The sequence below is a fragment of the Phacochoerus africanus genome, chromosome 12 (assembly GCF_016906955.1).
Source record: "Phacochoerus africanus isolate WHEZ1 chromosome 12, ROS_Pafr_v1, whole genome shotgun sequence".
Classification (NCBI taxonomy): Eukaryota; Metazoa; Chordata; class Mammalia; order Artiodactyla; family Suidae; genus Phacochoerus; species Phacochoerus africanus.
Window position 1 is genome coordinate 61,088,263 of NC_062555.1, and position 27,039 is coordinate 61,115,301.

The 27,039-nt window shown below is 34.9% G+C and overlaps 1 protein-coding gene across 1 annotated transcript in view; it reads left to right on the forward strand.

Annotated features, from left to right (window-relative positions):
• The window catches only part of CCDC7 (coiled-coil domain containing 7), a 177,120-nt gene that overhangs the window by 67,375 nt on the left and 82,706 nt on the right, over positions 1 to 27,039 (forward strand). The window contains 3 exon segments of the mRNA XM_047754647.1: positions 8,716 to 8,741; positions 13,787 to 13,825; positions 14,914 to 14,970. Of these exon segments, the coding sequence (XP_047610603.1) occupies positions 8,716 to 8,741; positions 13,787 to 13,825; positions 14,914 to 14,970 (122 nt within the window).

The window sequence follows — 27,039 nt, forward strand, 5'->3', positions numbered from 1 at the left end:
GAATATTTCATGTTTACTTGAGAAGAATGTGTATCCTGCTGCTATTTGATAGAATTTTGTATATATGTCTATTTTGTGTGGTCTATAGTGTTTCAAGTCAGCTCTTTCCTTATTGATTTCTGACTAGATGATCTATCTGTTGTTGAAAATGGATTGTGGAATGCTCCTACTGATATTGTTTATTGTCTATATCTCCTTCAGTTAATATTTTCTATATATAGTTAGGTGTTCCAATGTAGGGCATGTTTATATTTACAATTGTTATGTCATCTTGATGAATTTATTCTTTTATTATTTTAGTGACATACTTTGTCTTATGACCAATTTTGTCTGAGAGTTTATTTGGTTCAGTATAAGTTTAGACACTCTTGCTGTTTTTGGTTATGATCTGCATGAAATATGTTCTTCCATGTCTTTACTCTCATCCTATGTATGTCTTAAAGTAAGGCTTTTTTCTTTCTTTCTTTCTTTTTGTCTGTGCCTATGGTATGTGGAAGTTTTGACTGGGATCAAACCCATACCACAGCAGCAACCCAAGCTGCTGCAGTGATACCACTGTATCGTTAATCCACTGGCCATAAGAGAACTCCTAAAGTGAGTCTTTTGTAGGCAGCATATTTTGGATTCTTTTTAAAATCCATTTACCCACTCTGTGTCTCTTGATTGGAGAATTTAAACCATTTGCATTTAGGTTAATTAATGATAAAGACTATTGTCATTTTGTTAGTTTTTTTTCCAGTTGTTTCATAGATCTTTTGTTTTTTATTCTCTTTCTGTATTCCTTTCTTATTTGTCAGTATTTTTTGTTGGTAATCTTTGATTCATTTCTTTCCATCTTTTGTGTTTTTACCAGAGGTTTCTTCTTTGTAGATACCATTAGGTTTTCATAAAACATCTTATAATAGTCTATTTAGGCTGATAGCAGTTGAAGTAGAATTACATACAAAAACTTTACTTTTGCTTTTCACATTTCTTTGGTCACAGTTTACATTTTTATATTATATATCTGCCATACTAGCTATAGTTGTAACTTTTACACATAAGTTAAAAGTGATGTATGTACCACCATTATGGTGTTGTTTTGAAAAAATACTATATATTAACCTTTACTTGGTGAGTGTTATACTTTCACAATTGTCATATTGTGTTTGTTTTAAGTTGAAAAACTCCTGTTAGCATTTTTTTATAAGGCAGGTCTAGTAATGATGAACCCCTCAACCTTTCGTTTGTCTGACATGGTCTTTATTTTCCCTTGATTTCTGAAGGATGACTTTACCTTGGAGAGTATTCTCCATAGGTATTTCTTTAATGAGAATTTCAATGTTTATTTCGAGTTCTTGCTCTCTTTTTCTTTTTTTTTTTTTTTTTGTCATGCCTTCAGCATGTGGAAATTCCTGGGCCAGGGATCAAACCTGTGCCCAGCAGTTACCCAAATCACAATGATAAAAGGAACCTTAACCAGCTAGGCCATCAGAGAACTCCTATTGGCATTTTTTAAATTTTTTAGTGTTTTGAATATCATCCCAGTCCCCTCTGATCTGCAAGGTTTCTGTTGAAACATTTGCCAATAACCTTATGAGGGGAGTTCCCTTTCATTATCTTTGACTTTTGGCAGTTTGACCATACTGTGTCTAAGAGTAATTCTCTTCAGGTGATCCTGTCTGGGGTACCTTGAGCCTTGTGTATCTGAATGTCCATATCCATCCAAGATTTGGTAGATTTTAGCCAAAATTTACTTCCTTAAATAAGTTTCCTCCCTCCTTCTCAAACTTTTTCTGAGACTCCCAAAATGTGTATTTTTATTCGTTTGATAGTATCTCATAGATCTTGTATGCCTTTTCTCACTTTTTTCTTTTCATTTTGTTCCACTAATGGGATAATTTCAGATAACTTGTTTTCACATTTACTGATTTTTTTTCTTCATGTCAAGTCCGTTGATGCTTTCTATTTAACGTTTCAGTTCTGTAATTGTGTTTTTCAACTTCAGAGTTTTTGTTTGCTTCTTTTTTTGTGGTTTCTGGTTTTCTCTGTTAATCTTCTCATTTTGTTTATTCATTGTTTTCCTGATTTTGTTTAGTTGTCTATCTGTGTTCTCTTGCATCTGTTTTGCATCTTTAATAGGTTATTTTTATTTCTTTGTCAGGAAATTCATTGATCTGTTTCTTTGAGTTTGGTTATTAAAACTCTATTAGTTTTCTTTGGTGTTATCATAAGTATTTGTTTAGCTTGTATTGTCTATGTATTTGAAGAAGCACATACATCTTAAATCTTTAAAGGCTGGTTTTGGCAGGTAAAAGCTTTCTCTTGTTGGGCCCTGAGTGATAACATTTTCTCAGGGATTGCAGTCACATGGAGTTGGAGGGGAGTTATATGGCTTCTGCTAGGTCTGCCGTGTGGTCTGTGGTTGGTATTGTTACCAGGAGCCCAAGGATGTGTGTATTTTTTTGTGGTTCCTGGGTTGTAACTGTATCTTGCACCTTTTGTCAGTACGCATGGCTCTGGGACATGGGTACATTTTAGGGTCCATAGATCACAGACCTTTAACAAGTAGTAGTGGTGTGGTTCTCTGCAAAGTGGTAGTTTCCTTTGGATCCCTGGAAGTATACCAAAAGGTCATTAAGAAAATTTCTTGGTGGGTAAGTTGGTCCTGGTCTGCTGTTTAAGAGAGGGCTGGAACTGAGAAACTGGGCTGCTTCAGGGTGGGCAGTTATGACAGAAGTCTGTGGGCCTGTTTATGGGGACACGTTTGGGTGCCTTTACTTACAGGTCCCTGCATGGGTAGTAGTGCTCCCTGACTGTGGATACAAGAGTGTTGCACCAAGTTATGGGGCCACTTCAAGATACACAGGACCAGGGTCTTTGGCTATGTCTCAGGGGGCACTGATGGGAAGTCCCTGGGTGGGTAAGAGTGCTTGTCATAAAGCACTCTGGCCATTGTAAGACCCACAGATAGATAAAGCTTAACAGGCATGTTAACCTGGAGCAGGGATGGATGTGACTCCCACTGGGTACCTTGGTGAATGGTGCTTGTGGCAGGACCAAAGCCAAATGAAGTTGAGCTGAGTCACAGAGAGGCAGTGCTATTTCTGGGTCTGTAGCTGTGTCCCTGGTCAGTGAATCTGATACTTGGGCGCTGGCCTTCTTCATTAAACTGGACCTCTTTGATCTTGGGCCTCATTGTGGTTTCATAATCTTCTACCTGTATTCCATAGCTCCCACATAGGCACTTTTGTCTGTGGATGGCTTCCAAATTATTGTTGCTCAGGGAGAATAGGAATAGGGCAACTCATTGGCTGATAATACTCCTTTGATGATTGCTTTTAGAAGGGTAGGGTTGGGGTAGGTAAATGAGGGTCTGAATAGGCTACACATGTAGTTGTTACTTTGTTTCTGTGGCTTGTTATATTTGATGAGTGACCTAAATACTAACAACTTTCTCCTTAGCACATTATCTATTATTACTCGTTTACTTTCCCAAGTGCTTTTAGGAGGACTTTTTAAAAAGAGGAGTTTGGGTTTCATAGCAAGTTTGAAGGGAATGTAGAGAGTTCCCATATATACCACCTGACTGCACATATGCACAGCCTCTCTCTGTTAGCAGCATTCCTCATCAGACTGGTACATTTGTTCACAGTTGACAAACCCACATTGACACATTATAATCACTCAAAGTCTATAGTTTACATCATGGCTCATTCTTTGGTTTGTATATTCTATGTCTTTGACAACTTTAAAATAACACGTGTCTATTCTTATTGTATCATATAGAGTGTTCTCACTTTTCTAAAAATCCTCTCTGTCCCATCTATTCATCCCTTCCCTCATATCTCAACTTCTGGCAAACATTGATTTTTTTTTTCAATCTCCATGGTTTTATCTTTAGTGGGAATCATACAGTATGTGTCCTTTCTGATTAGCTTCTTTCATTTAGTGATATGCATTTAAGATTCCTCCATATCCTTTCATGGCATGATATAGTTCATTATTTTTCACTCTGGGTGATACTCTATTTTATGGATATGCCACAATTTACTTATTTGCCCACTAAAGAATATTTTGGACAGTTTCATGTTTTGTAAGTTATGAATAAAGCTGCATCTTTGACACAAATTTTTGTGTGAGTATAAGTTTTCAACTCCTTTGGGTAAATTTAATCAAAGAACACAATTTCTGGATCATTTGGTAAAAGTGTATTTAATTTAGTAAGAAACTGCCGAACTATATTGCAAATGGTCTATAATATTTTGTGTTTTCTCCTGCAATAAACAAGAGTTCCTATTGCTCTACATCTTTAGCAGCATTTGGTGTGGTCACTATTCCAGATTTGACCATTCTAAAGTGGTGTAGGAGTTTAATTTGCATTTTCCTGATGATATATGATGGGGAACATATTTTCATATGCTTATTTGCTATCTGTATATCTTCTGTTAAGGCTTTTGGTCTAGTTTTTAATCAAGTTATTTGTATCCTTATTGTTGAATTTTAGGGTTCTTTCTTTTGGGTAACAGTGTTTTTTTTTTTTCTTTTTGTCTTTTTAGGGCCACACCTGCAGCATATGGAGATCCCCAGGCTAGGGGTCGAATCAGAGCCACAGCTGCTGGCCACAGCAACACAGGATCAATCCACGTCTGCAACGTATACCACAGCTCTTGGCAGTGCTGGATCCTTAACACACTGAGAGGCTGGGGGTCACACCCACATCCTCATGGATACTAGTTGGGTTTGTTACCACTGAGCCACAACGGGAACTCCTAGGTAACAGTCTTTTTATCAGATATATTATTTTCAAATATTTTCCCCGGTATCTGGCTTGCTTCTCATTGTTTTGATATTGTTTTTAATAGAGTAGACTTTTAATTTTAATGAAGTCTGATTTCTTCATATTTCTCTCTTGGATAATTTCTTTGATGCTGTATGTAAAATGTCACACCCAAGTTATATAGGCTTTCCTCTATGTTACCTTCTAGGAGTTTTATAGTTTGGCATTTTATATTTAGGTTGGTGATCCATTTTGAGTTAATTTTTATGACCGTAAGGTCTTTTCTAAATTAATTTAAAAAGTTTTTGGCACATGAACGTCCATTTGTTCCAACAGGATTGTTGAAGAGGTTGTCTTTTTTCCATTGTATTGAATTTTTTCCTTTGATAAAAATCAGTTGTCCATGTTTATGTAGGTCTCTTTCTGTCCTTTTATTATGTTCTAGTTATCCATGTGTCTGTTCTTTTGCCGTTACCACACTGTCTTGATTACCGTGCTTTATAGTAAGCCTTGAGGTTGAAGGGTATCTTCCAACATAATTTTTCTTAAGTATTGTGTTGGCTACTCTGGATCCTTTGCCTCTACATGTAAACTTTAAGTTTGTCAATACTGAAAAAATAACTTGTTGAAATTTTGATTGGAATTATATTGGCTGTTTAGATCAAGTTGGGAAGAACTGACATCTTCCTATCCATAAATATGGAATATTTTTCCCTTTATTTAATTATTTGATTTTATTCATCAGAGTTTTGTAATTTCCCTCCTATAGATATTATACATATTTTGTTAGATTTACACCTAATATTTCAAATTTTTTGGTGCTAATGCATTGGTATTGTGTTTTTAGTTTCAAATAATACTTCCTCATTGCTGATATATAGAAAAGCAGTTTTAGCTTTTGTAATCTTGTATCCTACAAACTTGTAAAATAGCTTATTAACTCCAGGAGTTTTTTGTTTGTTTTTTTTTCCTATATAAATGATAATATTATCTGTGAATAAAGACATTTTAATTTCTTACTTCCCAATATGTATATTTTTCTTTTTTTTTTTGTCTTATTGCATTAGCTCAAACTTTCAGTATGTTGAAAAGAAGTGGTGAGAAGGGGACATCCTTATCTTATACCTGATATTAGTGGGAAAGCTTTGAAGGTCTTGCTGTTAAGTATGAATTTAGCTCTAGGTTTTGTTTTGTTTTGTTTTTGAGGTACTTCTTGTTTTTGGAGGGTTTTAATCATGAATGGGTGTTGGATCTTGTCAGTGCTTTTTCTATATCTGTTGAGGTGATCATGTGGTGTTTCTTTTAGCCTGTTGATGTAATGGCGTACTTAATTGCCTTTCGGATGTTTAACAAGCATTGCGTACCCTCTTGATCATAGTATATAATTCTTTTTAATATTGTTTTTTGTCTTTTTTTGCCCTTCTAGGGCTGTTCCTGTGGCATATGGAGGTTCCCAGGGTGGGGGTCTAATCAGAGCTGTTGCCGCTGGTCTATGCCAGAGCCATAGCAACACTAGATCCGAGCCAAGTCTGCGACCTACACCACAGCTCATGGCAACGCCGGATCCTTAACCCACTGAGCAAGGCCAGGGATCGAACCCGCAACCTCATGGTTCCTAGTAGGAATTGTTAACCACTGAGCCATGACAGGATCTCCTCTTTTTAATATTTTTGGCTTAATTTGGTAATATTTTGCTTTGGATTTTTACATCTGTGTCACAGAGATATTGGTTTGTAGTTTTCTTTTCTTATGATGTCTTTGTCTAGTTTTGGTGTTATGGTTATGTTGGCCTTAGAATGAATGAGGAAGTATTTCATCTGCTTCTACTCTCTGAAAGAGGTTATAGAGAATTGGTGTACAGAACTGATATAATTTCTTAAATGTTTGGTAGGATTCACCAGTGAATCCATCTAAGTCTTGTGCTTTTTGTTTTGAAGGTTATTATTTACTGAGTCAGTTTCTGTAATACATATAAGCCTATTCTGATTGTCTGTTTCTTCTTGTGTGCATTTTGAAAATTGTGTCTTTCAAGTAATTGTCCTGGGTTCAGGTTTATCAACTTCGTGGGCATAGAGTTGTTCATAATACTCCTTTATTTTCCTTGCAATGTCCATATTATCTGTACTAATATGCCCTCTTTTATTTCTGGTATTAGTAACTTGTGTCCTCTTTTTTTTTTTTTTTTTGTAGCCTGTGAGAGACTTACCAATTTTATTGATATTTGAAAATACAACTTTGGTTTCATTGATTTTCTGTAATGATTTACTCTTTTATGTTTCATTGATTTTTTTTTCTCTGATTATGTTATTTTTCTTAGGCTCACTTTGGATTTCATTTGCTCTCTTTTTTTCTGGTTTCGTGAGGTGAAAACCTAGATTATTGATTTTTTATCCAGTTGCTTATCTTTGCTGGCTCTTCTTTTTAAGTTATTAACTGTGAGAAATCCTTATTTTAGTCCTCAGTTTTACCCTTTTTTTATCCTTTCTAACTTGAACAAATAAATATTCATATCTTCATCAGTTGGCTGTATACTGATGTTTCCCAAGTGTGTATATCAAGCTCTAGCTCACTTCCATATCCCAAATTTTTATTTTCAATTATATTGGATATTTCCACTTGTATATTTTGCTGTCATTTCAAACATTTCAAAGCACTTTTTTTTAAATCTATTTTCTTTTTTTTTTTTTAGTCTTTTTTGCTATTTCTTGGGCTGCTCCCACGGCATATGGAGGTTCCCAGGCTAGGGGTTGAATCGGAGCTGTAGCCACTGGCCTACGCCAGAGCCACAGCAACGCGGGATCCGAGCCGCGTCTGCAACCTACACCACAGCTCACGGCAACGCCAGATCGTTAACCCACTGAGCAAGGGCAGGGACTGAACCCGCAACCTCATGGTTCCTAGTCGGATTCGTTAACCACTACGCCACAACGGGAACTCCTTCAAAGCACTTCTAATTCTGGTTTTTTTTTTTTAAGTATTGTGTTCTTTTGCCAGTCACTCATTGATCCATTATTCTTCCCTTTTCATAGAACTGCATGTTAATCAAACTTAAAAATATATATCTATATAGGTATAGAGATATATATACACAGGTATATATACACATATACATATGTATAATATACATATAATACATAGGGAGAGAAAGTGAAAGAGAGTGTGAAAAGGTCATACTTCTACTTCACATGATACAACTATCCTGTGTACAACCAAAAATGTACTTACTCTTTCTGCAGAAGATGATACAAAGTCCTTGGGTGATGTGTTACTTCTCGACATCCCATAACTTAAATCCATTATGTAAAGTTAACAATATTTAAACTATGATATAAGGTCAATACATTGTATGTTATGTGACATGAGGATAAGAGAAGGAAGAAAGCAAAGATACTGCATGCATTATATATATCATATATACACATGCACATGTACATAGATACATAAGTATATACATACGCATACATGCACACATACTTTTGATGATGTTAATTATATTTCTCTGGAGAATTATGATTAATACATGTGCTGAAAACTATGTCAGGAACTGTTACTCACACTTGGAATATATTAGAGAACAAACAAAGCAAAGAAACGTCTTTGATGGAGTTTACATCCTGGTAAATGAGGGAGGCAGACAATAAACAAAACATGTATAATAAAAAACTATATAGGATGCTAATAAGTGATAAATGTATGGAAAATAGAAGAAGTAGAACAGGGAAAATGGGGATTGGTTAGCAAGGGTGGAGATAGGAATTGCACTTTTATGTAGGTACTTTGCTTAGGCCTTACTGAAGAATTAGCATTTAAGGAAATACTTGAAGAGGAGAGCCTAAGGTCATGTGAATATTTTGAAAAGAGTATTGTAGGCAAGGGAAGTAGCTAGGACAGAGGCCCAAAAAGCAGAGCATGTTGAGGAAAAATCAATATCAGTGTTGCTGGAATAGAAACAGGAGAGAGTAAAAAGAGATGAGATCAGAAAGTTGTTAACAAGGGGTCAGATTAGGTAGGAATAAGGTCATGGCAGGAAATAAACAGAAAATGCTTTAGGTCTTTATTCAAACATTTTTGGTCTCATTATCATTGGGGAGGTACTGGAGAGTTTTGAGCAAAGAAGTAACGTTATCTGACTTATGTTTCAAAAGGATCGTTTTGACCACTGTGTTGAAAATTGATATCAGAAAAAGAATGTATATATATGTATGACTGGGTCACTTTGCTATACAGCAGAAATTAATACAATATTGTAAATCAACTATACTTTAATAAAAAAATTTTATAAAGAAAATTGAGTGTGTGGGTTCAAGAATAGAAATAGGGAATCCAATTGGGAGACTTCTGCAATAATCCACAAGAGATGATGGTGGTTCAGGGTAGTGATTACAGTGGAGTTGGTAAGCTTTGAGATTTTGGGCATAAATTTTGAAGATAGAGTCAGTAAACTTTCCTGAAGGGCTGAATGTTTCATATGAGAGGAAGAAAAGAGCCACGAATGAGTTCAAGGCTTTTGACCTGGGTAGCCAGAATTACAGAATTGAAATTACCTTCACTGGCGTTGGCTGTAAGTGAAGCAAGTTTTGAAGAGGAAGATCAGGGGTTCTATTTTGAAGATATCTGAGATTTTGAGTTGTCAGAAATCTTGTAGGCATATTTGAAGGGGCCACTACAAATATGTTTTGGTGTTTAGGAGAAAGAAGTATGCTGGAAATAGACATTGGGCTGTCATTTACATATGAATGGAACTTAAGGGTAGATAGATCATGAAGGGAATGAATGTAAATCAAGAAGAGAGGACCAGGGACTGATCCCTTGGGCCCTTCCAACATTACAAAGTCTGGGACAAGAGCGGGGGCTAGCCAAAGGGAAATGAGGAGTGACCTGGTGAGACAGAAAGAAAACTAGTAGATTTAGTGTCCTGGAAGACAAATGAAAGTATAACTATAAGAAGGGATTGATCAGTGTTGTCAAAGGCTCTGGATAGGTCAAGAAAGTTAGGACTGAGAACTGACCAATGGATTCAGAAAGGATGTCATTTGTTGACCCTGAGAAAAACAGTTATCATAAGAAATCTCTGATCAGAGGGAGCTGGGGAGAGTAATCATGGACAAATTTTTTGGAGTGGTTTTGCTGCAGTAGAAGGGAAAAAAAGTAGCATAGTAGCTTCAGGGAAGTTGAGACAAAAATGAAGCTCTTATAAACTAGGACAAATAACAGAATATTTGTATGTTAATTGGAGTGACCCATTAGAGAGGGAAAGATTTATGATGTAAAGGGGCAAAGAATTTCTGAGACACCATCTATCCTTGAATAAGTGAGTACAAATGAACAGGAGCTTGGATAATTCTCATATGAAACCATGTGGGAAGACAGGGTATCAGGATGCAGATGCTGATAGAGAGTAGACATGGCGCAGAGGCTTGTGGAAGTTATTCTTTGATTGGTTTAGTTTTCTCAGAGAAGTAATAAGAAAGGTCATCAGCTGAGAGTGAAGATAGGATAAAGGTTTTGAGTAAAGAGGTGGTGATTTGCAGTAGTCACCAAATGGGAGAGTGAGTGTTTAGGGACCTATCTTTTGATTACCTGGTGATATTGAAGGCCTACTTGAAATCATGAATTTGGAGCAAGATGTCTCTATTATACTTAGTTGTCTCTCATCAACCAATTTATTTACACAGGTATTTCTAATATACTATCTATTGTAATGAATCATTCATAAAATCACCCTTAGCCATATAGAATACAAGAAATTAGGGAGTCCCTGTTGTGGCTCAGCAGAAACAAATCTGACTACAAACCATGAGGTTGTGGATTCAATCCCTGGCCTCACTCAGTAGGTTAAGGATCTGGCATTGTAGGTTGCAGACATGGCTCAGATCTTGCATTGATGTGGCTGTGGTGTAGGCTAGCAGCTGGACCCCAAGTCTGGAAACCTCCATATGCTGCAGGTGCAGCCCAAAAGCAAAAAAAAAAACAAACAACAACAACAAAAAAAAACCAAGAAACTGTTTTAATACAATGTCAGTTTAGGAAAACGTATAATTCAATTTTACTTAGTTTAATAGGAATCTTTAGTATAGATTTATTTCCTTGGTTTGCTGTAGTTTTTAACTATTGCTTTGCTGTCGGCCTTTCTTAGTCTATTCCCTTTTTTATTTGACAGTTTTTCTCTGCTTTTACTTCCAATCTAAGCTATAATTTTCCTTGTTAAAGTTTATTTTGTACTACAAAAAAAGGTGTGTGTGAGAGAGAGAGTGAAAGGGAGGCAGGGAGAGAGGGAGAGGGAGAAATTTTTATATTCTTCAGGCACGTACAATCTTGTTCTTGGTGATCATACCAAAAATATGAAGAACCAGGATAATATTAGAATAGATATCAACACTGGAGTAGAATCCCATATACCATCTACTGTGCTAAAGATTACCCCTTTAGGTGTAGTTCTGGGAAGATAGAGGGACCAGGACAGTTGGCAGATACTTGAATGGCTCAAGGAAGAGCTATTTACCAATTGGATCAGGAGAATTTCAGTGTTATTACCATACTACTACATGAATGTCAGACTTTTTCTCCCTTAGAAGTTAGCCTGAACAAAATTCCTGTGTTGAGCTATCTCACTTAGTATATCTGATTCCATATCTTTATAAATTTAATAATCTTCCCAGCTCTTTCCAATTCATTCTGCTAAACTTCCTTCGTACTTTCTATCCCCTTTCGTTGTTGTATCTTAAAAAGCTATTTAAACATGCTTTTGTTTATCTGATTGACAAGCAGGCATCCTTGAAGTAGTAGCACTGTGAAAGCTATGAGATTGGCTTGTCATTCTTCTAATTTTCAACTGGTGTGGAGACAATGGGCACAAATAATGTTGAATCCTTAATTACTTATACAGACAGCAAGGAAAAGATCAGCATGGTATCAGCTCCCTGTGTTCCTAGTTCCATAGGATGACACAAAGCAGGAGGGACCAGATGACAGACCAGACAAGTGATTTGTTGCTTTGCCATAAAGGAGCAAAATCTAAACTATAGTCTTGTAGTTTAACATGTAGGCTTTTTAAAAAATTTTTATTTCTTGACTTTTTCCCATTCTTAAAATGATTTTTATTTTTTCCATTATAGCTGGTTTATAGTATAGTGTCAATTTACTACTGTAGAGCAAAATGACCCAGTCACATATACATATATACATTCTTTTTCTCCATTATGTTCTATCATAAGTGACTAGATATAGTTTCCACTGCTATACAGCAGGATCTCATTGCTTATCCATTCCAAAGGCAATAGTTTGTGTCTTTTTACCCCAGATTCCCAGTCCATCCCACTCCCTCCCCCTCCCCTTGACAACCACAAGTCTGTTTAAACAGAGGCTTTCAGCTGTACAGTAAGAGAGGGGTAGAAGGTTCTGTATGCAACTGAAATTAGGTAGATAAGAAATGAGCTTGTGTCTGTCTTCCATGAGACTGAAATGGGAAACTGTCTCTTGGAGGCTCTTCATCAGGCTTATCTTTCTCCAGCAGAAATTTCAGGGCATTCTACTATGATTTGGGTCTGACTGCTATCAAGCCTTTCTTTTATAGTCTTTGTGGAACTGTGTAATGCTGAGAGAGTGCCGTGGTAGAGCTTTGATTTTATAGCATTGATTTTGAAGTGGGGGCTATTTTGTGCCCCAGAGGAGACTTGTATGTGGACATTTTGGTTATCACAACTTAGAGTGGGGGAAATGCTACTGACACTTTCTAGGTAGAGATCAGAGGTGCTGCTAAACATTCTAAAATGTACAGATAGTCCCCCACACCCCACAACAAAGAATTATCCAGTCTAAAATGTCAGTAGTGCTGGGGTTGAGAAGCCTTGTCCTAGAAGGATCTCTTCTTTGTTACTTCTTTCTCCTCCCCTATTATTTGGTGTCAAATAATATCTAATAATTTTATTATTATAAATTAATCTAACTACTTATTTAACATAATTTATTAATTTAATTTTTCATGTGTAAGTCTTTCTGTCAGGACATTTATTTCCTCAAGATCAGAACCAGTCATGCAGTCTATGTATTTCATAAAACATAATAAACATAAATAAATATGAGTAATTTTTATGAATACCCAAATTAAATCAGTTCCAACTCATTTTTTCCCCTAACCCAACCATAGTAGAGTAACTTATCCAAGTAAAACTTTATATTTATAAACAACCTTTTTTTTGTATTAAACATACACAAAAGCCTTTTATTTTACAGCGTAAAAATAGAAAGCACCCATAATTAGGAGGGGTTACTGTTTATTATACAGTTACATTATTGATGTCTCCATCTGTCATGGACTAGACTTAAAGGAAAAAAGGGCGTGATACTTGAGTTGGCCTCAGTGGAAGCTGTATAATAGAGCCTTGGTTCAGAGGTTAGATATATTAACCAGAATTATCTATTGCAAGGCATGAAATTAATCTCAGATCATATATTAATATTAGTACCTGAAATTTAAGTGTCTAATGTGTGCTAGGTATTTTCCTAGTAACTTTACATGTGTCTTTTGGTCCTTACAGCTACTTTATGAGATGTCCAAATTTTGATAGGTGAAGAAACTGAAGCTCAGGTTAAGTGACTTACCCAAGGTCACATAATCAGTAAGGACATAAAGCAGGTTTTGAGTCAAGCATTCTGACTCTAGAACTCATGCTCTTACAATAGATTACACCATTAATAAAACATTGGTGAAAAGAAATCTCATTCCTCTATCTAATTTTGCTGTTTTTGGAATACCTAATTATATTCATGGATTATGTAGAATTTATAGAATTACATATTGATTTTTCTTTTACTTATTTACTTGCTCTACCAGGTGATTTAATTTAATGTCTATGAATAAAGGTTATGTAACTTGTTTTATTTTACAAACTGTGTATACCTGGAGCATACATTCTATCTTAAGTATAATTTAAACTCTTAAATTATGAGAGTAAATATATTTTATTTATTGATAATAAATATAGTTTATTTATTGAAATTTTAACAGGGTTATTCAAATTCCACCAGAAGTGCAAACTTATGAAACTGTACAGCAGAAAATTGAAGGTGATAATATGTTATACATTTTAGCTTGTATAGAGTTTCCTAGATACATTGACATTTTGAGTATTAAAGTTTAAAATTTTATAGCCATAAAAATTATGCAGTGATAAAGATATTCAGTAGTGAGTTTGATATTTTCAATTAAAGTTCTTATTATATTCCAGATTCTGAGTGTACAGAATGAATAAAACTTGGTTGTTACCCTCATAAAATCAACCCATGCTAATATGCTTGTATCCACTACTATGTAGTAATGATACAAGCATATTATGTATTATTTTAATATTATCTAATGCATGATAAAGGTATGTATAATTTGCAGTGAGTTCACAGAAAAGAACCAGTTTGTTCAGCCTGAAGGAGTTTTGAAGGTTTTATGCAACCTTGTGAAGTGAGAAAGGGAGATATTTGGTATTTTAAGAAGAGGATACAGTATGAGGAACAGCGTGAAGAGGGCATTGCCACCGAAATGGTATTAAAGTGTGAAGTAATAGGTAGGAATAGGGTAGGAGAGAGCCTAGGCAGAGGGATTAGATACTGTGCTAAGGAATGCTTCCTTTCCCCCCATATATAATAAGGAATCATTGAAGTTTTTTATAGGGAAGTGACATGTTGCATTTTATTTGAGAGAGATTACTCTGACCAGGCGTATTGAGAAGCTAGATTTGGAGATTGAGAATAGGAAAGGGAAGTTATTGCTGTATCTTAAATGTGTGGGAAGTGCCTATATTAGAACACAAACAGGAGGAAAAAAGTCAGATTTGAGAAATATTTACTTGATAAAATTGGCAAAACCTGGTGATTAGATATAAAGGAAGTGAGATTAGATGATTAAAATTAACCAGGAGAATATATGAGGAAAGACAAGTTTTGTTGAGAAAAACGATGAATTCACATCACTCAGTTGTTATGCATATTCTTTAAGATGTTATTTCTGTTAGATATTTGGGAGTACCTACAGTGTTGGCAGTTCTACTGGTTTTTTTAGAATTTTCTTTTCTCTTGAATGATTTATGAAAATAAAAACTATGAAATTTAAATTTATACATAATTGATATTTGAAACTTATGACAAATTCAATATTATTTCAGAATTCATAACAACACACTCAACTGAAGAAATTTCAGATGTTTTTGCAACTGAGCCACGTAAGTTTCTACTTATTAAGCATCATGTATTAATAACCTCTGTTGAGTGTATTAATTTCTATAATATTATATAATTTAATAATTATTAAATTACAACATAAACTCCCTGGAGTTTGAAGCCATACAGTTGGGCTGGCTATCAAGCAAATGTTGAAATTCCTGGTAACCTAATTACTACCAAAAATAGACTTATTTTTTTGTTTTTTCACTTCCCTGTGGCATATAGAAATCTTGGGCCAGGGATCAGATCTTAGTCACAGTCGTGAACCCATGTCCCGTTGCTCCAGAAACCCTACCTATCCTGTTGGGCCATAGTGGGAATTCATAGACTCATTTTTTAAGAGTACCATCTCATCACTTGGAATAGAGTATATTTAATTGTGATTAGAATATGCTACAAAAATGTTGCAGAGGTGGTAGCTCTTTGAGGTTGGAGCAGTGATAAATTTAAGAAATATTTGTAGATTTTGTTACTATGAATTATAGATCATCTCATATACACTAATGCTTTGACTGCATCTGAATACCTATCAGTTCATGAATATAAAGAGCTGCTAGAATGCAAATTTCTAGAATTCAAACTTTTGACTACCTGTCAACAGAATGGAGAAATTACCTTGCTTATGCCTTAATACTGGAGAGAATTTTGAAACAGTCACCTAAGGTATGCTGTGGAATACAGTTTTAGAAGTAGAAAATAAGATTTGATTGGAAAATGTTGATGGGAATTCTATCCCCTTTCATCTTCTACTGTAAACCCTAACGTTGCCGTAGTTAAACCAAGGACAGCTGTACATTCCACAGCACTCCCAAGATCTATAGAAACTTCTGATCTGAGGCAGCCCTGACTGGCTAGGTAGAATAGGTAGTAACAGCTTCTCTGTGCATCAAGGGGAAACCTCTGCATATCTGTAGAGCTCTCTCTCCTTCAATCTATGCAGTTATCTCATGTCTAATACTGTGCCCTGTGAATCCTAGCTGCTTTGGTCTTCCCAAACTCGAAACTTTTCTCTGAACTCAGGGAGACCAGTAAATTTTGTCTGGGTTTCTCTTCCTTATTCTGTGGCCTGGAAACTCCCAGCAGTGAGCTGAGGTCATCATAGAGCTATGATGTTTTCTTTCTGTCTGGGATTACTGCCCTGCGCTTTCTGTTTTCTAGTGTCTGAATATTACTGTTTCATATATTTTGTTCATTTTTTTATATGATAATTTTTTTTCCCATTATACCTGGTTTACAGTGTTCTGTCAATTTTCTACCATACAGCATGGTGACCCAGTTACACATACAAGTATACATTCTATTTTCTCACATTATCATGCTCCATCATAAGTGACTAGACATAGTTCCCAGTGCTACACAGCAGGATCTCACTGCTAATCCACTCCAAAGGCAATAGCCTGCATCTATTGACCTCAAGTTTCAAATCCATCCCACTCTCTCCCTATTCCCCTTGGCAAACACAAGTCTGTTCTCCATGTCCATGACTTTCTTTTCTGTGGAAAGATTTATTTGTGCCGTATATTAGATTCCAGATATAAGTGATAATCATATGGTGTTTTGTTCAGTTTTTAACTGGTTTAAAATGAAAGGATAATTCTAGTCCCTGATGTGCCATCACAGACAAAAACTGAAGCCTGTGTGCTCATTTATAGGCCAGTGGAACATGTCTTCCAAACCTCAAACCAAATTCTAAATAATAAAATAAAATATAATAGTAGAAATTTTCTTTTCTTTTTTTCTTTTCTTTCATCCTTTTAGGGCTGCACCCGTGGCACATGGAGGTTCCCAGGCTAGGGGTCTAATCGGAGCTGTAGCTGCCAGCCTACACCACAGCCACAGCAATGCCAGATCTGAACCGCATCTGTGACCTATACCACAGCTCACAGCAATGCCGGATCCTTAAACCACTGAGCGAGGCCAGGAGTTGAACCCTCAATGTCATGGTTCCTAGTTGGATTCGCTTCCACTTTGCCATGATGGGAACTCCGAAATTTTCGCATAATTTTGTTTTTTGTCTTTCGTCTTTTTAGGACCGCACCTGTGGCACATGGAGGTTCCCAGACTAGGGGTCGAATTGGAGCTCTACTGCTGACCTACGCCACAGCCACAGAAAAACCAGATCCGAACCACATCCGTGACTACACCGACACCAGATCCTTAACCCCTTGAGCAAGGCCAGGGATCAAACCCATGGCCTCATGTATACTAGTGGGGTTCGTTAACCACTGAGCCATGATGGGAACTCTTTCTCATAATTTTTAAGGGAAGCAGAGGACAGGGTTACTTTGCACAATGTAGAGAAACCCTCTCACAAATTCTTAAGTGTCTTTTCCCGCGGCAGCTCAGTCCCTGGGCTCCCCTGGTTTATGTCTACACTTTCTCGTTGCTTTTTCACTCGTATACTCTTTTTTTCTCTTAAAAGTACTCATTTTCATTCTCTAAATTCTGTAGATTCTACCTGTTAATAAGACAAGAGCTAGCTTTGAATTCCATTCAGTTTTTTCTTTTTTAGACTATTATTTAATTTCGCTGTTACTTCATTTCATAATTAATGAACTTTATTTTTAAGAGCAGTTTTAGGTTAATAGAAAAATTGAGCAGAAAGTACAGAGAGTTTCCATATACTCATTCTCCTCCCTACTCTATAATTAAACTTTGCATTACTGCTGAACATTGTTTAACACTGATAAACCAGTACAGTACATTAATTGAAGTCCATAGTTTACATAGGGTTCAATCTTTGTATCATACAGTTCTGTGGGTTGTGACAAATGCACATCATGTATCCAGCATTAAAGTATCACACAGAGTAGTTTCACTGCCCTGAAAATCTCATGTTCCACATATCCTTATCTCCCTCCATCCACCAGAACCCCCGGTTGTCTCTAGAATATTATCTTTTCAAAATATCATGTATTTGAAATCATGCAGTCCTTCTTTTACTTAGCAATATGCATTTACGATTCCTCCATGTCTTTTTATGGTTTTATAGCTCATTTATTTTACTTTTAAAAATTTATTTGGCCATATCTGCAATATGCAGAAGTTCCTGGGCCAGGAATTGAACCCTAGTCACACCAGTGTCAACTGGATCTGCAACTGCAAGGCAACCATGAACTCTTATAGTTCATTTATTTTTGTTTTTATTTTTATTTTTTGGCTATGCCCCCCACCCAGCATGTGGGATCAAACCTGATCAAACCTGAGTCACAGCAGTGAAAACACACCAGATCCTTAACCCACTGAGCCACCAAGGAATTCCTTATATTTATGGTTGAATAACAATCTATTGTATAGATGTACCAGTTTTTTTTTTTTTTCCTTTTTGCCCTGCACCTGCAGCATATGGGAGTTCCCAGGCTAGGCGTCGAATCGGAGCTGCAGCTGATGCCCTACACCATAGCCATATAGTAAAATTATGTTTAGTTTTTAGGAAACTGCAGGGACTGTATCATTTTGCATTTCTGCTAGCAATAAGCATGAGAATTTCTGGAGTTCTACATCTTTGTCAGCCTATGATGTTGTCAGAATTTTTTGTTTTTAGCCATTTAAAAGGTGTTTTGCATTATCTTGTTTTTTAATTAAATTTTATTTTATCTTGTTTTAATTTGTGATTCTCTAATGACGTATGATGTTGGGCAACCTTTCGTTTGTTTATCTACCATCTATCTTCTTTGGTGAGGTACTTGTTCAGATCTTTAACTCATTTTTTAATGAGGTCATTTACTTTCTTACTGTTGAGTTTTAAGTGTTCTTTGTATACTTTGGACACAAGTTCTTCATCAGATATGAGTTTTTCAAAGATCTTTTTCTTAGTCTGTGGTTTATATTTTCATTCTCTTAACAGCGTCTTTTCAGAGCAGGAGTTTTAAATTTTAATAAAGTTGAACTTACCAGTTTTTTCTTTCATGGATTGTGCTTTCGGTGTTGTGCCTAAAAGTCATCTTCAAACCCAATGTAACCTAGATTGTTTTTCCTATGTTATTCTTTAGAAGTTTCATACTCCACACCCCTGGCATATGGAAGTTCCTGGGCCATAGATCAAATCTGTGCCAGGGCAGCCCCCTGAGCCACAGCTGTGACAAAGCCATATCCTTAACCTGCTGAGAGCCACCAGTGAACTCCTGAAATTTCATACTTTTGCCTATTATATTTAAATCTATGATCCATTTTGAATTAATTTCTGTGAAGTTAAGATGTGTCTAATTTTTTCTTTGCATGTGAATATACACTTTTTCCAGTACCATTTGTTAGAGAGACTAATCTTCCACCATTGTTGCTTTGCTAAAAGTCAGTTGACTATATTTGTGTGGTTGTGTTTCTGGGATCTCTGTTCTGTTCCATTGACCTATTTGTCTCTTCTTTGCTCATACCAGACTGTCTTGATTACTGCAGCTTTATAGTGAGTCTTGAATTTGGATAGTCAACCTTCCTACTTTGTTCTTCAGTATAGTATTGGCCTCTTTAGATCTATTGACTTTTCACATAAAATTTAGAATAAGTTTGTTGTTACCCACATAATTGCTTGCTGAGTTTTTGATTGGAACTGCATTGAATCTACAGATCAAGTTGGTGAAAACTTATATCTTAACAGTAATGAGTCTTCCTATCCATGAACATGGAGTATCTCTCCATTTATGTGTATCTTCTTTGATTTTTTTCATCAGATAGTTATACTTTTCCTTATGTAAAGCTTATACATATTTATTTAGATTAATATCTCAGTATTGAGATTTCAGTACTTCTGTAAACAGTGTGTTTATAACTTCAAATTCTACTTTTTAAAAAAAAAATTTATGGCCACTCCCTTGGTATATGGAAGTTCTTGGATAGGGACTAAGTCTGAGCTGCAGCTGTGATCTACACATATTGGAGTTGTGGCAGTGCTGGATCCTTTAACCCACTGCACTGGGCTGGGGATTGAACCTGCACCTCTGCAGTAACCTGAGCCACTGTGCCATAGCAAGAACTCCTTTTTTTTCCTACTTGTTGCTAGTATATAGAAAAGCAATTGCAGTTTACTTCTGTACATTACTCTTGTATGCTGTAATCTTTCTATGATCATTTACTTGTTCCAGGAGATTTTTGGTGATTCTTTGGAATTTTCTATGTAGCCAGTCATGCCAGCAGTGAAAAAAGACATATTTACTCCTTTCTTCTCGATCTTTATACTTTTTCTTTTCTTTTCTTGTATTATTGCATTAGGCTAGGACTTCTAGTATGTTGGTGAATAGGAGTGGAAGAGAGAACATGCTTGTCTTGTTACTGACCTGGGGGAAAGCATTGTTTGTTACCATTAAGTATGGTGTTAGCTATATGTTTTTTGTTTGATTTTTCTATTAAGTTGAGGATGTTTATTTCTATTTCTAGTTTTCAAAGAATTTTTGTTGTGTATGAGTATTATATTTTTGTCAAATTCTTTTTCTGTATCTTTTAAAATGATCATAAATTTCCCCTTTGGCATATAGATATGACAGATTATATTAGCTGGTTTTCAAATGTTGACCCAGCCTTACATAGTTGGGATAAATCTCACTTGGTTGGGCATATAATTTTTCCCATACCTTGTTAGATTGGATTTGCTAAATTTTGTTTAGGATTTTTACATCTGTGTTCATGAGAGATTCTGGTATGTAGTTATCCTTGTTCGCTAATGCTTTTGGTTTTAGTATTAAGAGTAACGCTAGTCTTATAAAATGGGTTAGGAAGTGTTTCCTCTGTTTCTATCATCTGGAATAGATTGCAGATAATCGGTATAATTTTCCGTATAGGTTTGGTAGGATTTGCCGGTGTAGTCATCTGATCCTGGTGCTTTCTCTTTTGGAAGGATATCAATTATTGATCCAGTTTCTGTAAGATAAAAGATATATATTCTGTTGCTTTCTCTTTTGGAAGGATATCAATTATTGATCTAGTTTCTGTAAGATAAAAGATATATATTCTGTTCAGAATATTTCTTATTGTATGAGTTTTAGTAGATTGTGTCTTTCAAGGTATTGGTTATTTCATGTAAATTGTCAAATTTGTTGGCATAATTTTTATAGCATTTTTATTACTTTTTATGTCCATGGGATCTGCTGTGATGTCCCCTCTTTCATTACTGATGTTAGTTATTTGTGTCCTATCTTTTTTCTTAGCTTGCCTAGAGACTAACTCATTTTCTTGATTTTTTTTTCAAAGAATCAGCTTTTGGTTTAATTAATTTTCTGCAATGATTTACTGTTTTTTCATTGCTCCAATTTTTATTATTTCTTTTCTTCTGTTTACTTTGGATTTAATTAGGTCTTTTCTTTTCCACCCTCTTAAGGTGTAAGCTTAGGTTATTGATTTAAGATCTTTATTTTGTGATGAATAGTCATTCAGTGCTATAAATTTCCCTTTCATTGCATTGCATTTCATAAAATTTAATGTTACATTTTTTTAGTTCAAAATGTATTTTAGTTTCTCTGAGGCTTCTTTGTCACATGTGCTATTTGGGAGTGTTATTTAATCTCTAAAATGTATTGTGATTTTCAAGATATCTTTCTATTACTGACTTATAATTTGTTTTGAGGTCTGATTATATGATGTCTGTTTTTTAAATTTATTAAGGATATTTTTCCCCCAGAATATGGTCTTTTTTGGAGTATGTACCATGTGAGATTCAGAATAATGTATATTCTGCTCTTGTTGCATGAAGTAATCTATAGAGGTCTATTTTATCCAGTTGAATGATGGTGTTTTTGAGTTCACTAAATCCTTAGCAATTTTCTGCCTGCTAGATCTGTCCACTTCTGATAGAAGGGTGTCAAAGTCTCCAGTTTCAATAGTGGATTCATCTATATCTCCTTGCAGTTTATCAGTTTTCCTCTTATTTTGACTCTGTTGTTAGGCACATGCACATTGAGGATTATTATGTATCGTTGCAGAACTGACTCATTTACCATTAAACGCTCCTGTTTATTCTTAGTAACTTTTTTGTTTCAACGTCTGCTCTGCTCAGAATTAATGTAGTTCTGCTTTATTTTGATTAATGTTAGCATTATCCTCATTATAATTTATTAAGTTAATATTTAAAGTTGTATGCATTACATAGTTAGGTCTCATTTTTTGATCCACTCTGACAATATCTGACTGTAAATTGTTGCGTTTAGACCATTGATGCTCAAACTGAATTTTTATATAATTAGATTAATGTCTACTATATTTGTAAGTGTTTTCTATTTGTTGCTGCTGTTCTTCTATTCAGCTTTTGTCCTCTGCTCTTTACCTGCCTTTTGAGGATTTGATTGAACATTTTATGTTTTCTCTAATGTTACTGAGATATAATTGACATAACATTACGTAAGTGTAAGATGTTAACTTTAAGTATTTATATATTACAAAATGATTATCATCGTGTTAACTAAAACATCACATTATAGACTTACTATTTCTTCTTTTTGATAAGAAATATTAAGATCTGTTCTCTTAGCAACTTCCAAGTATATAGCACAGAATTGTTGACTATAATAACATGTTTTTGATCCCTAGGAACTTACTCCTTTTCTAACCAGAAGTTTGTACTCTTTGACCTATATATCCCATTACCCCAACCTAAAGTCCTTAGTAACTACCATTCTGTTCTGTTTCTATGAGTTCATCTTTCTTATAGATCACATGTAAGTGATAGCAGTATTTGTTTTTCTGTTTCTGACTTACTTCACTTAGCATAATGCCCTCAGGTTCCATCCATGTTGTCACAACTGGCAGCACTTCCCTCTTTTTCGTGACTGACTAATATTACACCACACACACATATACACCATGTTGTCTTTATCCTTTCATCCCTTAGTGGACATGTAGGTTTTTAAAAAATATATTGACTGTTGTGAATAATGCTTCAATAAACATGGGAGTACAGACATATCTCATTGACATCCTGTTTCATTCCCTTTGAATATATATCCAGAGGTGGAATTGTTATATCATATGGTAGTTCTGTTTTAAAATTTTTGAGGAACCTCTATGTTGTTTTCCATAGTTTAAATTTTGCAACAATTTACATTCCCACTAAAAGTGTACAAGGGTTTCCTTTTTTTCCACGTCTTTACAAGCACTTTTATCTTTTTGATGATAGCCATTTGTGGTAGTATCTCATTTTGGATTGGATTTGCATTTTCTTAATGGTAAGTGTTTTCCACGTCTTTACAAGCACTTTTATCTTTTTGATGATAGCCATTTGTGGTAGTATCTCATTTTGGATTGGATTTGCATTTTCTTGATGGTAAGTGTTGTTGAGCATCTTTTTATTTACATGTTGGCTGTCTGTATTTTTTTAGAAAAATATATATTTATATGTTCTGCTCATTTTAAATCAGATTACTTGGGGTTTTTTGACTATTGAATTGTATGAATTCTTTATTTTGGGTAATAACCCTTTATCAGATTTGAGATTTGCAAAAATTTTCTCCCATTTTGTAGGTGGTTTGCTTTGCTGTGCAGAAGCTTTTTTGATGTAGTCTCATTTGTTTATTTTGGCTTTTGTTGCCTTTGCTTTTGGTGTCAATCCAAAGGATCATTGCCAAGAATAATGTTGAGGTGCTTACCACCTGTGTTTTCTTCCACAAGTTTTATGGTTTCAGATCTTAAATTTAACTCTTTAATCTGTTTTATTTTTTGTGTATAGAGTAAGATAGGGTCCAGTTTTATTGTTTTGTATGTTTCTATTCAGTTTTCTGAAAGACTATACCTTTCATTTTATCCTTGGCTCCTCTGTCATAAATTAATTGACCATATATGAGTGAGTTTAATTCTGCTCTCCATTCTGCTTAGTTCATCTGTGTGTCTGTTTTTAATTACAGTACTATGCTGCTCTAATTACTATAACTTTGTAATGTAGTTTGATATCATGCAGCATGATACCTCCAGCTTTATTCTTCTATCACAAGATTGCTTTGGCTATTTGGGTTCTTTTGTGCTCCTGTACAAATTATAGGATTTTTTGTTCTATATCTGTTTTAAAAAAAGCCATTGGTATTTTAATAGGATTTGTGTTGAGTCTGTGGATTCTTTGGAGTAGTAGGGATATTTTAACAGCATTAATTCTTCTAATTCATGAGTGTGGACTATCTATTTTGTGTCTTCTTCCACTTCTTTCACCAATGTCTTGTAGTTTTCAGTGTACAGGTCTTTTACCTCCTTGGCTAAATTTATTCCTAGGTATTTTATTCTTTTTTATGCAACTGTATATGGGCTTTTTTTCTTATTTTGTTGATAGTTATTAGCATATAGAAGTGCAACAGATTTTGTATACTGATTTTGTACCCTGAAACGTAACCATCTTTACTAGTTCTAACAATTCTTTTGTGGAGTCTTTAGAGTTTTCTATATGTAGTAGCATATCGTGTGCAAATAGTGACTGTTTCACTTCTTTTTTTCCCATTTTGAATGCTTTAATTTCTTTTTCTTACCTAGTTTCTCTGGCTAGAACTTCCAGTACAACGGAAGTAAAAGTGTCAAGAGTAGGCGTCCATCTTTTTGTTCCTGACTGTAGGGGAAAAGCTTTCAGATTTTACTATTAAGTATTAAGTTAGCTAGGCTTGTCATATATGGCCTTTATTATTTTGGAGTATATTCCCTCTATATCCAGTTTGTTGAGAGTTTACATCATAAATGGATGTTTAATTTCATCAAATGCTTTTTCTGCATCTATTGAGATCACCATATGATTTTTATCCTTCATCTTTTTTATTGTGCTGTATCACAGTGATTGATTGGTTGTTGTTGAGCCATCCTTGTATCCCTGGAATAAATCCCAGTTGATCATGGTGTATGATACTTTTAATATTCTGTTCAATTTGGCTTGCTAGTATTTTGTTGAGGATTTTTACATCTATGTTCATCAGGAATATTAGCTCATAATTTTCTTTTCTTCTGGTGTCTCTGTCTGGTTTTGCTATCAGGATAAAGCTGCCCTTATAAAATGAGTTTAATGGAGTTCCCATTGTGGCTCAGTGGTTAACGAATCCGGCTAGGAACCATGAGGTTGTGGGTTCGATCCCTGTCCTTGCTCAGTGGGTTAACGATCTGGCATTACTGTGAACTGTGGTGTAGGTTGCAGACGCGGCTCAGATCCAGCGTTGCTGTGGCTCTGGTGTAGGCTGGCAGCTACAGCTCTGATTGGACTCCTGGCCTGGGAAACTCCGTATGCCGTGGGAACAGCTCAAGAAATGGCAAAAAGACAAAAAAAAAAAAAGAGTTTAAAAGTGTTTCTTGCTCTTTTGGGGGAATGAGTTTGCAAAGTGTTGGTATTGATTTTTCTTTGAATGTTTGGTAGAATTCACCAGTCAAGCCACCTCATCCTGGAATTTTGTTTGTTGAAAGGTTTTTAATTATTGATTCATTCTCTTTAATAGTAATCAGTCTGTTTAGATTTTCTATTTTCATGATTCTGCCTTGGAAGTTTGTATGTTTACAGGAATTTATTTTCTAAGATGTCCATTTTTTTGGCATACAATTTTTCATGGTAGTCTGTTATGATACTTTAGTTTCTGTGGTATCAGTCACAATGTCTCTTTCATTTCTCACTTTATTTATTTGAGTTCTCCCTCTTTTTTTCTTAGCGAGACTAGATAAAGATTTGTCAATTCGTTTATTTTTTCAGATAATCAGCTTTTGCTTTCATTGGTTTTCTAATTTTTTTAGTGTCTATTTCATTTCTGTTCTGATTTTTATTTCTTTCCCTCTACTAATTTTTGGATTAGTTTATTCCTTTTTTTAACCTTTCCTTGATATATGTACAGTTATATTCTTTGATATTTTTCTCATTTTTTTAAATAGATAGTTATTGCTATAAACATCTCTCTTAGACCTGCTTTTGTGACATTCAATAAGTTTTGGTATGTTTTGTTTTTACTTTAATTTGTCTCAGGGTACTTGTTTTTAATTTCACTGCTTTTTTTAAAATTTCACTTAATTTAACTTTTGATTTCTTCCTTGACCCATTACCTGCCCAGTAACATGTATTTAATCTCCACATTTATGAATTTTCCAGTTTTCTCCTTATAATTGATTTCTAGTTTTGTACCATTGTGGTCTGAAAAGATACTTTATATGATTTCAGTCTTCTTAAATCTGTTAAGTCTTGTTTTATGGACTAATATATTATTCCTGGAGAATTTTCTAGGTATACCCGAGAAGATTACGAAATCTTGCCTTAGGATGAATTGTTCTTTATATATTTGCTAAGCACAGCTGGTATAATGTTGTTAATTAATGTTGCCAACATTTAAAGCCACTGTTTCCTTATTAGTTTCCTGTGTGAATGATCTGTCAGTTGTTGTTAAATGGAGTTTTAGTACCATTGCTATTATTAGTTTTGTCTATTTCTCCCTTAATGTCTGTTAATATTTGTTTTATATATTTAGTGCTTCTGTACTGATTGCAAAAATATGTTATATTCTCTTGTGGTATTGACCTCTTTATCATTACATAATGACTTTCTTTACCTCTTGTTACTGTCTTTTTTTCAGACTATTTGTCTAATAAAATTAATCCAGCTTTCTTTTGCTTTTCATTTTCATGGAATATTTTTTTCCATCCTTTCACCTTTAGTCTGTGTCTGTATATCTGAAGTGAGTCTTTTGTAGGTAGCATATAGATGGGTCTTTTTTAAAAAAAAAAAATTAATCCTCTACTCTATGCCTTTAATTGAAGAATTTAGTCCATTAACATTTAAATCAGTTATTGATAGGTACATACTTATTGCCATTTTGTTAATTATTTTTCAGACCTTTTGTTTTTCCTCTGTCCCTTACTTCAGCTCTTGCTCTCTTCCTTGGTCATTGGATAACTTTCTTTAGTTGTATGCTTAGATTTATTTCTCCTTATTTTTTGTGTATCTCTTATATAAGTTTTTGCTTGGTGATTACCACGAGGCTTTCATGTAATAACTTATATGTATAACAGTTTAAGTTTATAACAACTTAAGTTTGAATGCATTCTGTAACTCTACATATTTACACTCCTTACTTTTTAAGTTGTTTTTTTTTGTCTTTTTGTCTTTTTGTCTTTTCTAGGGCCACATCTGCAGCATATGGAGGTTCCCA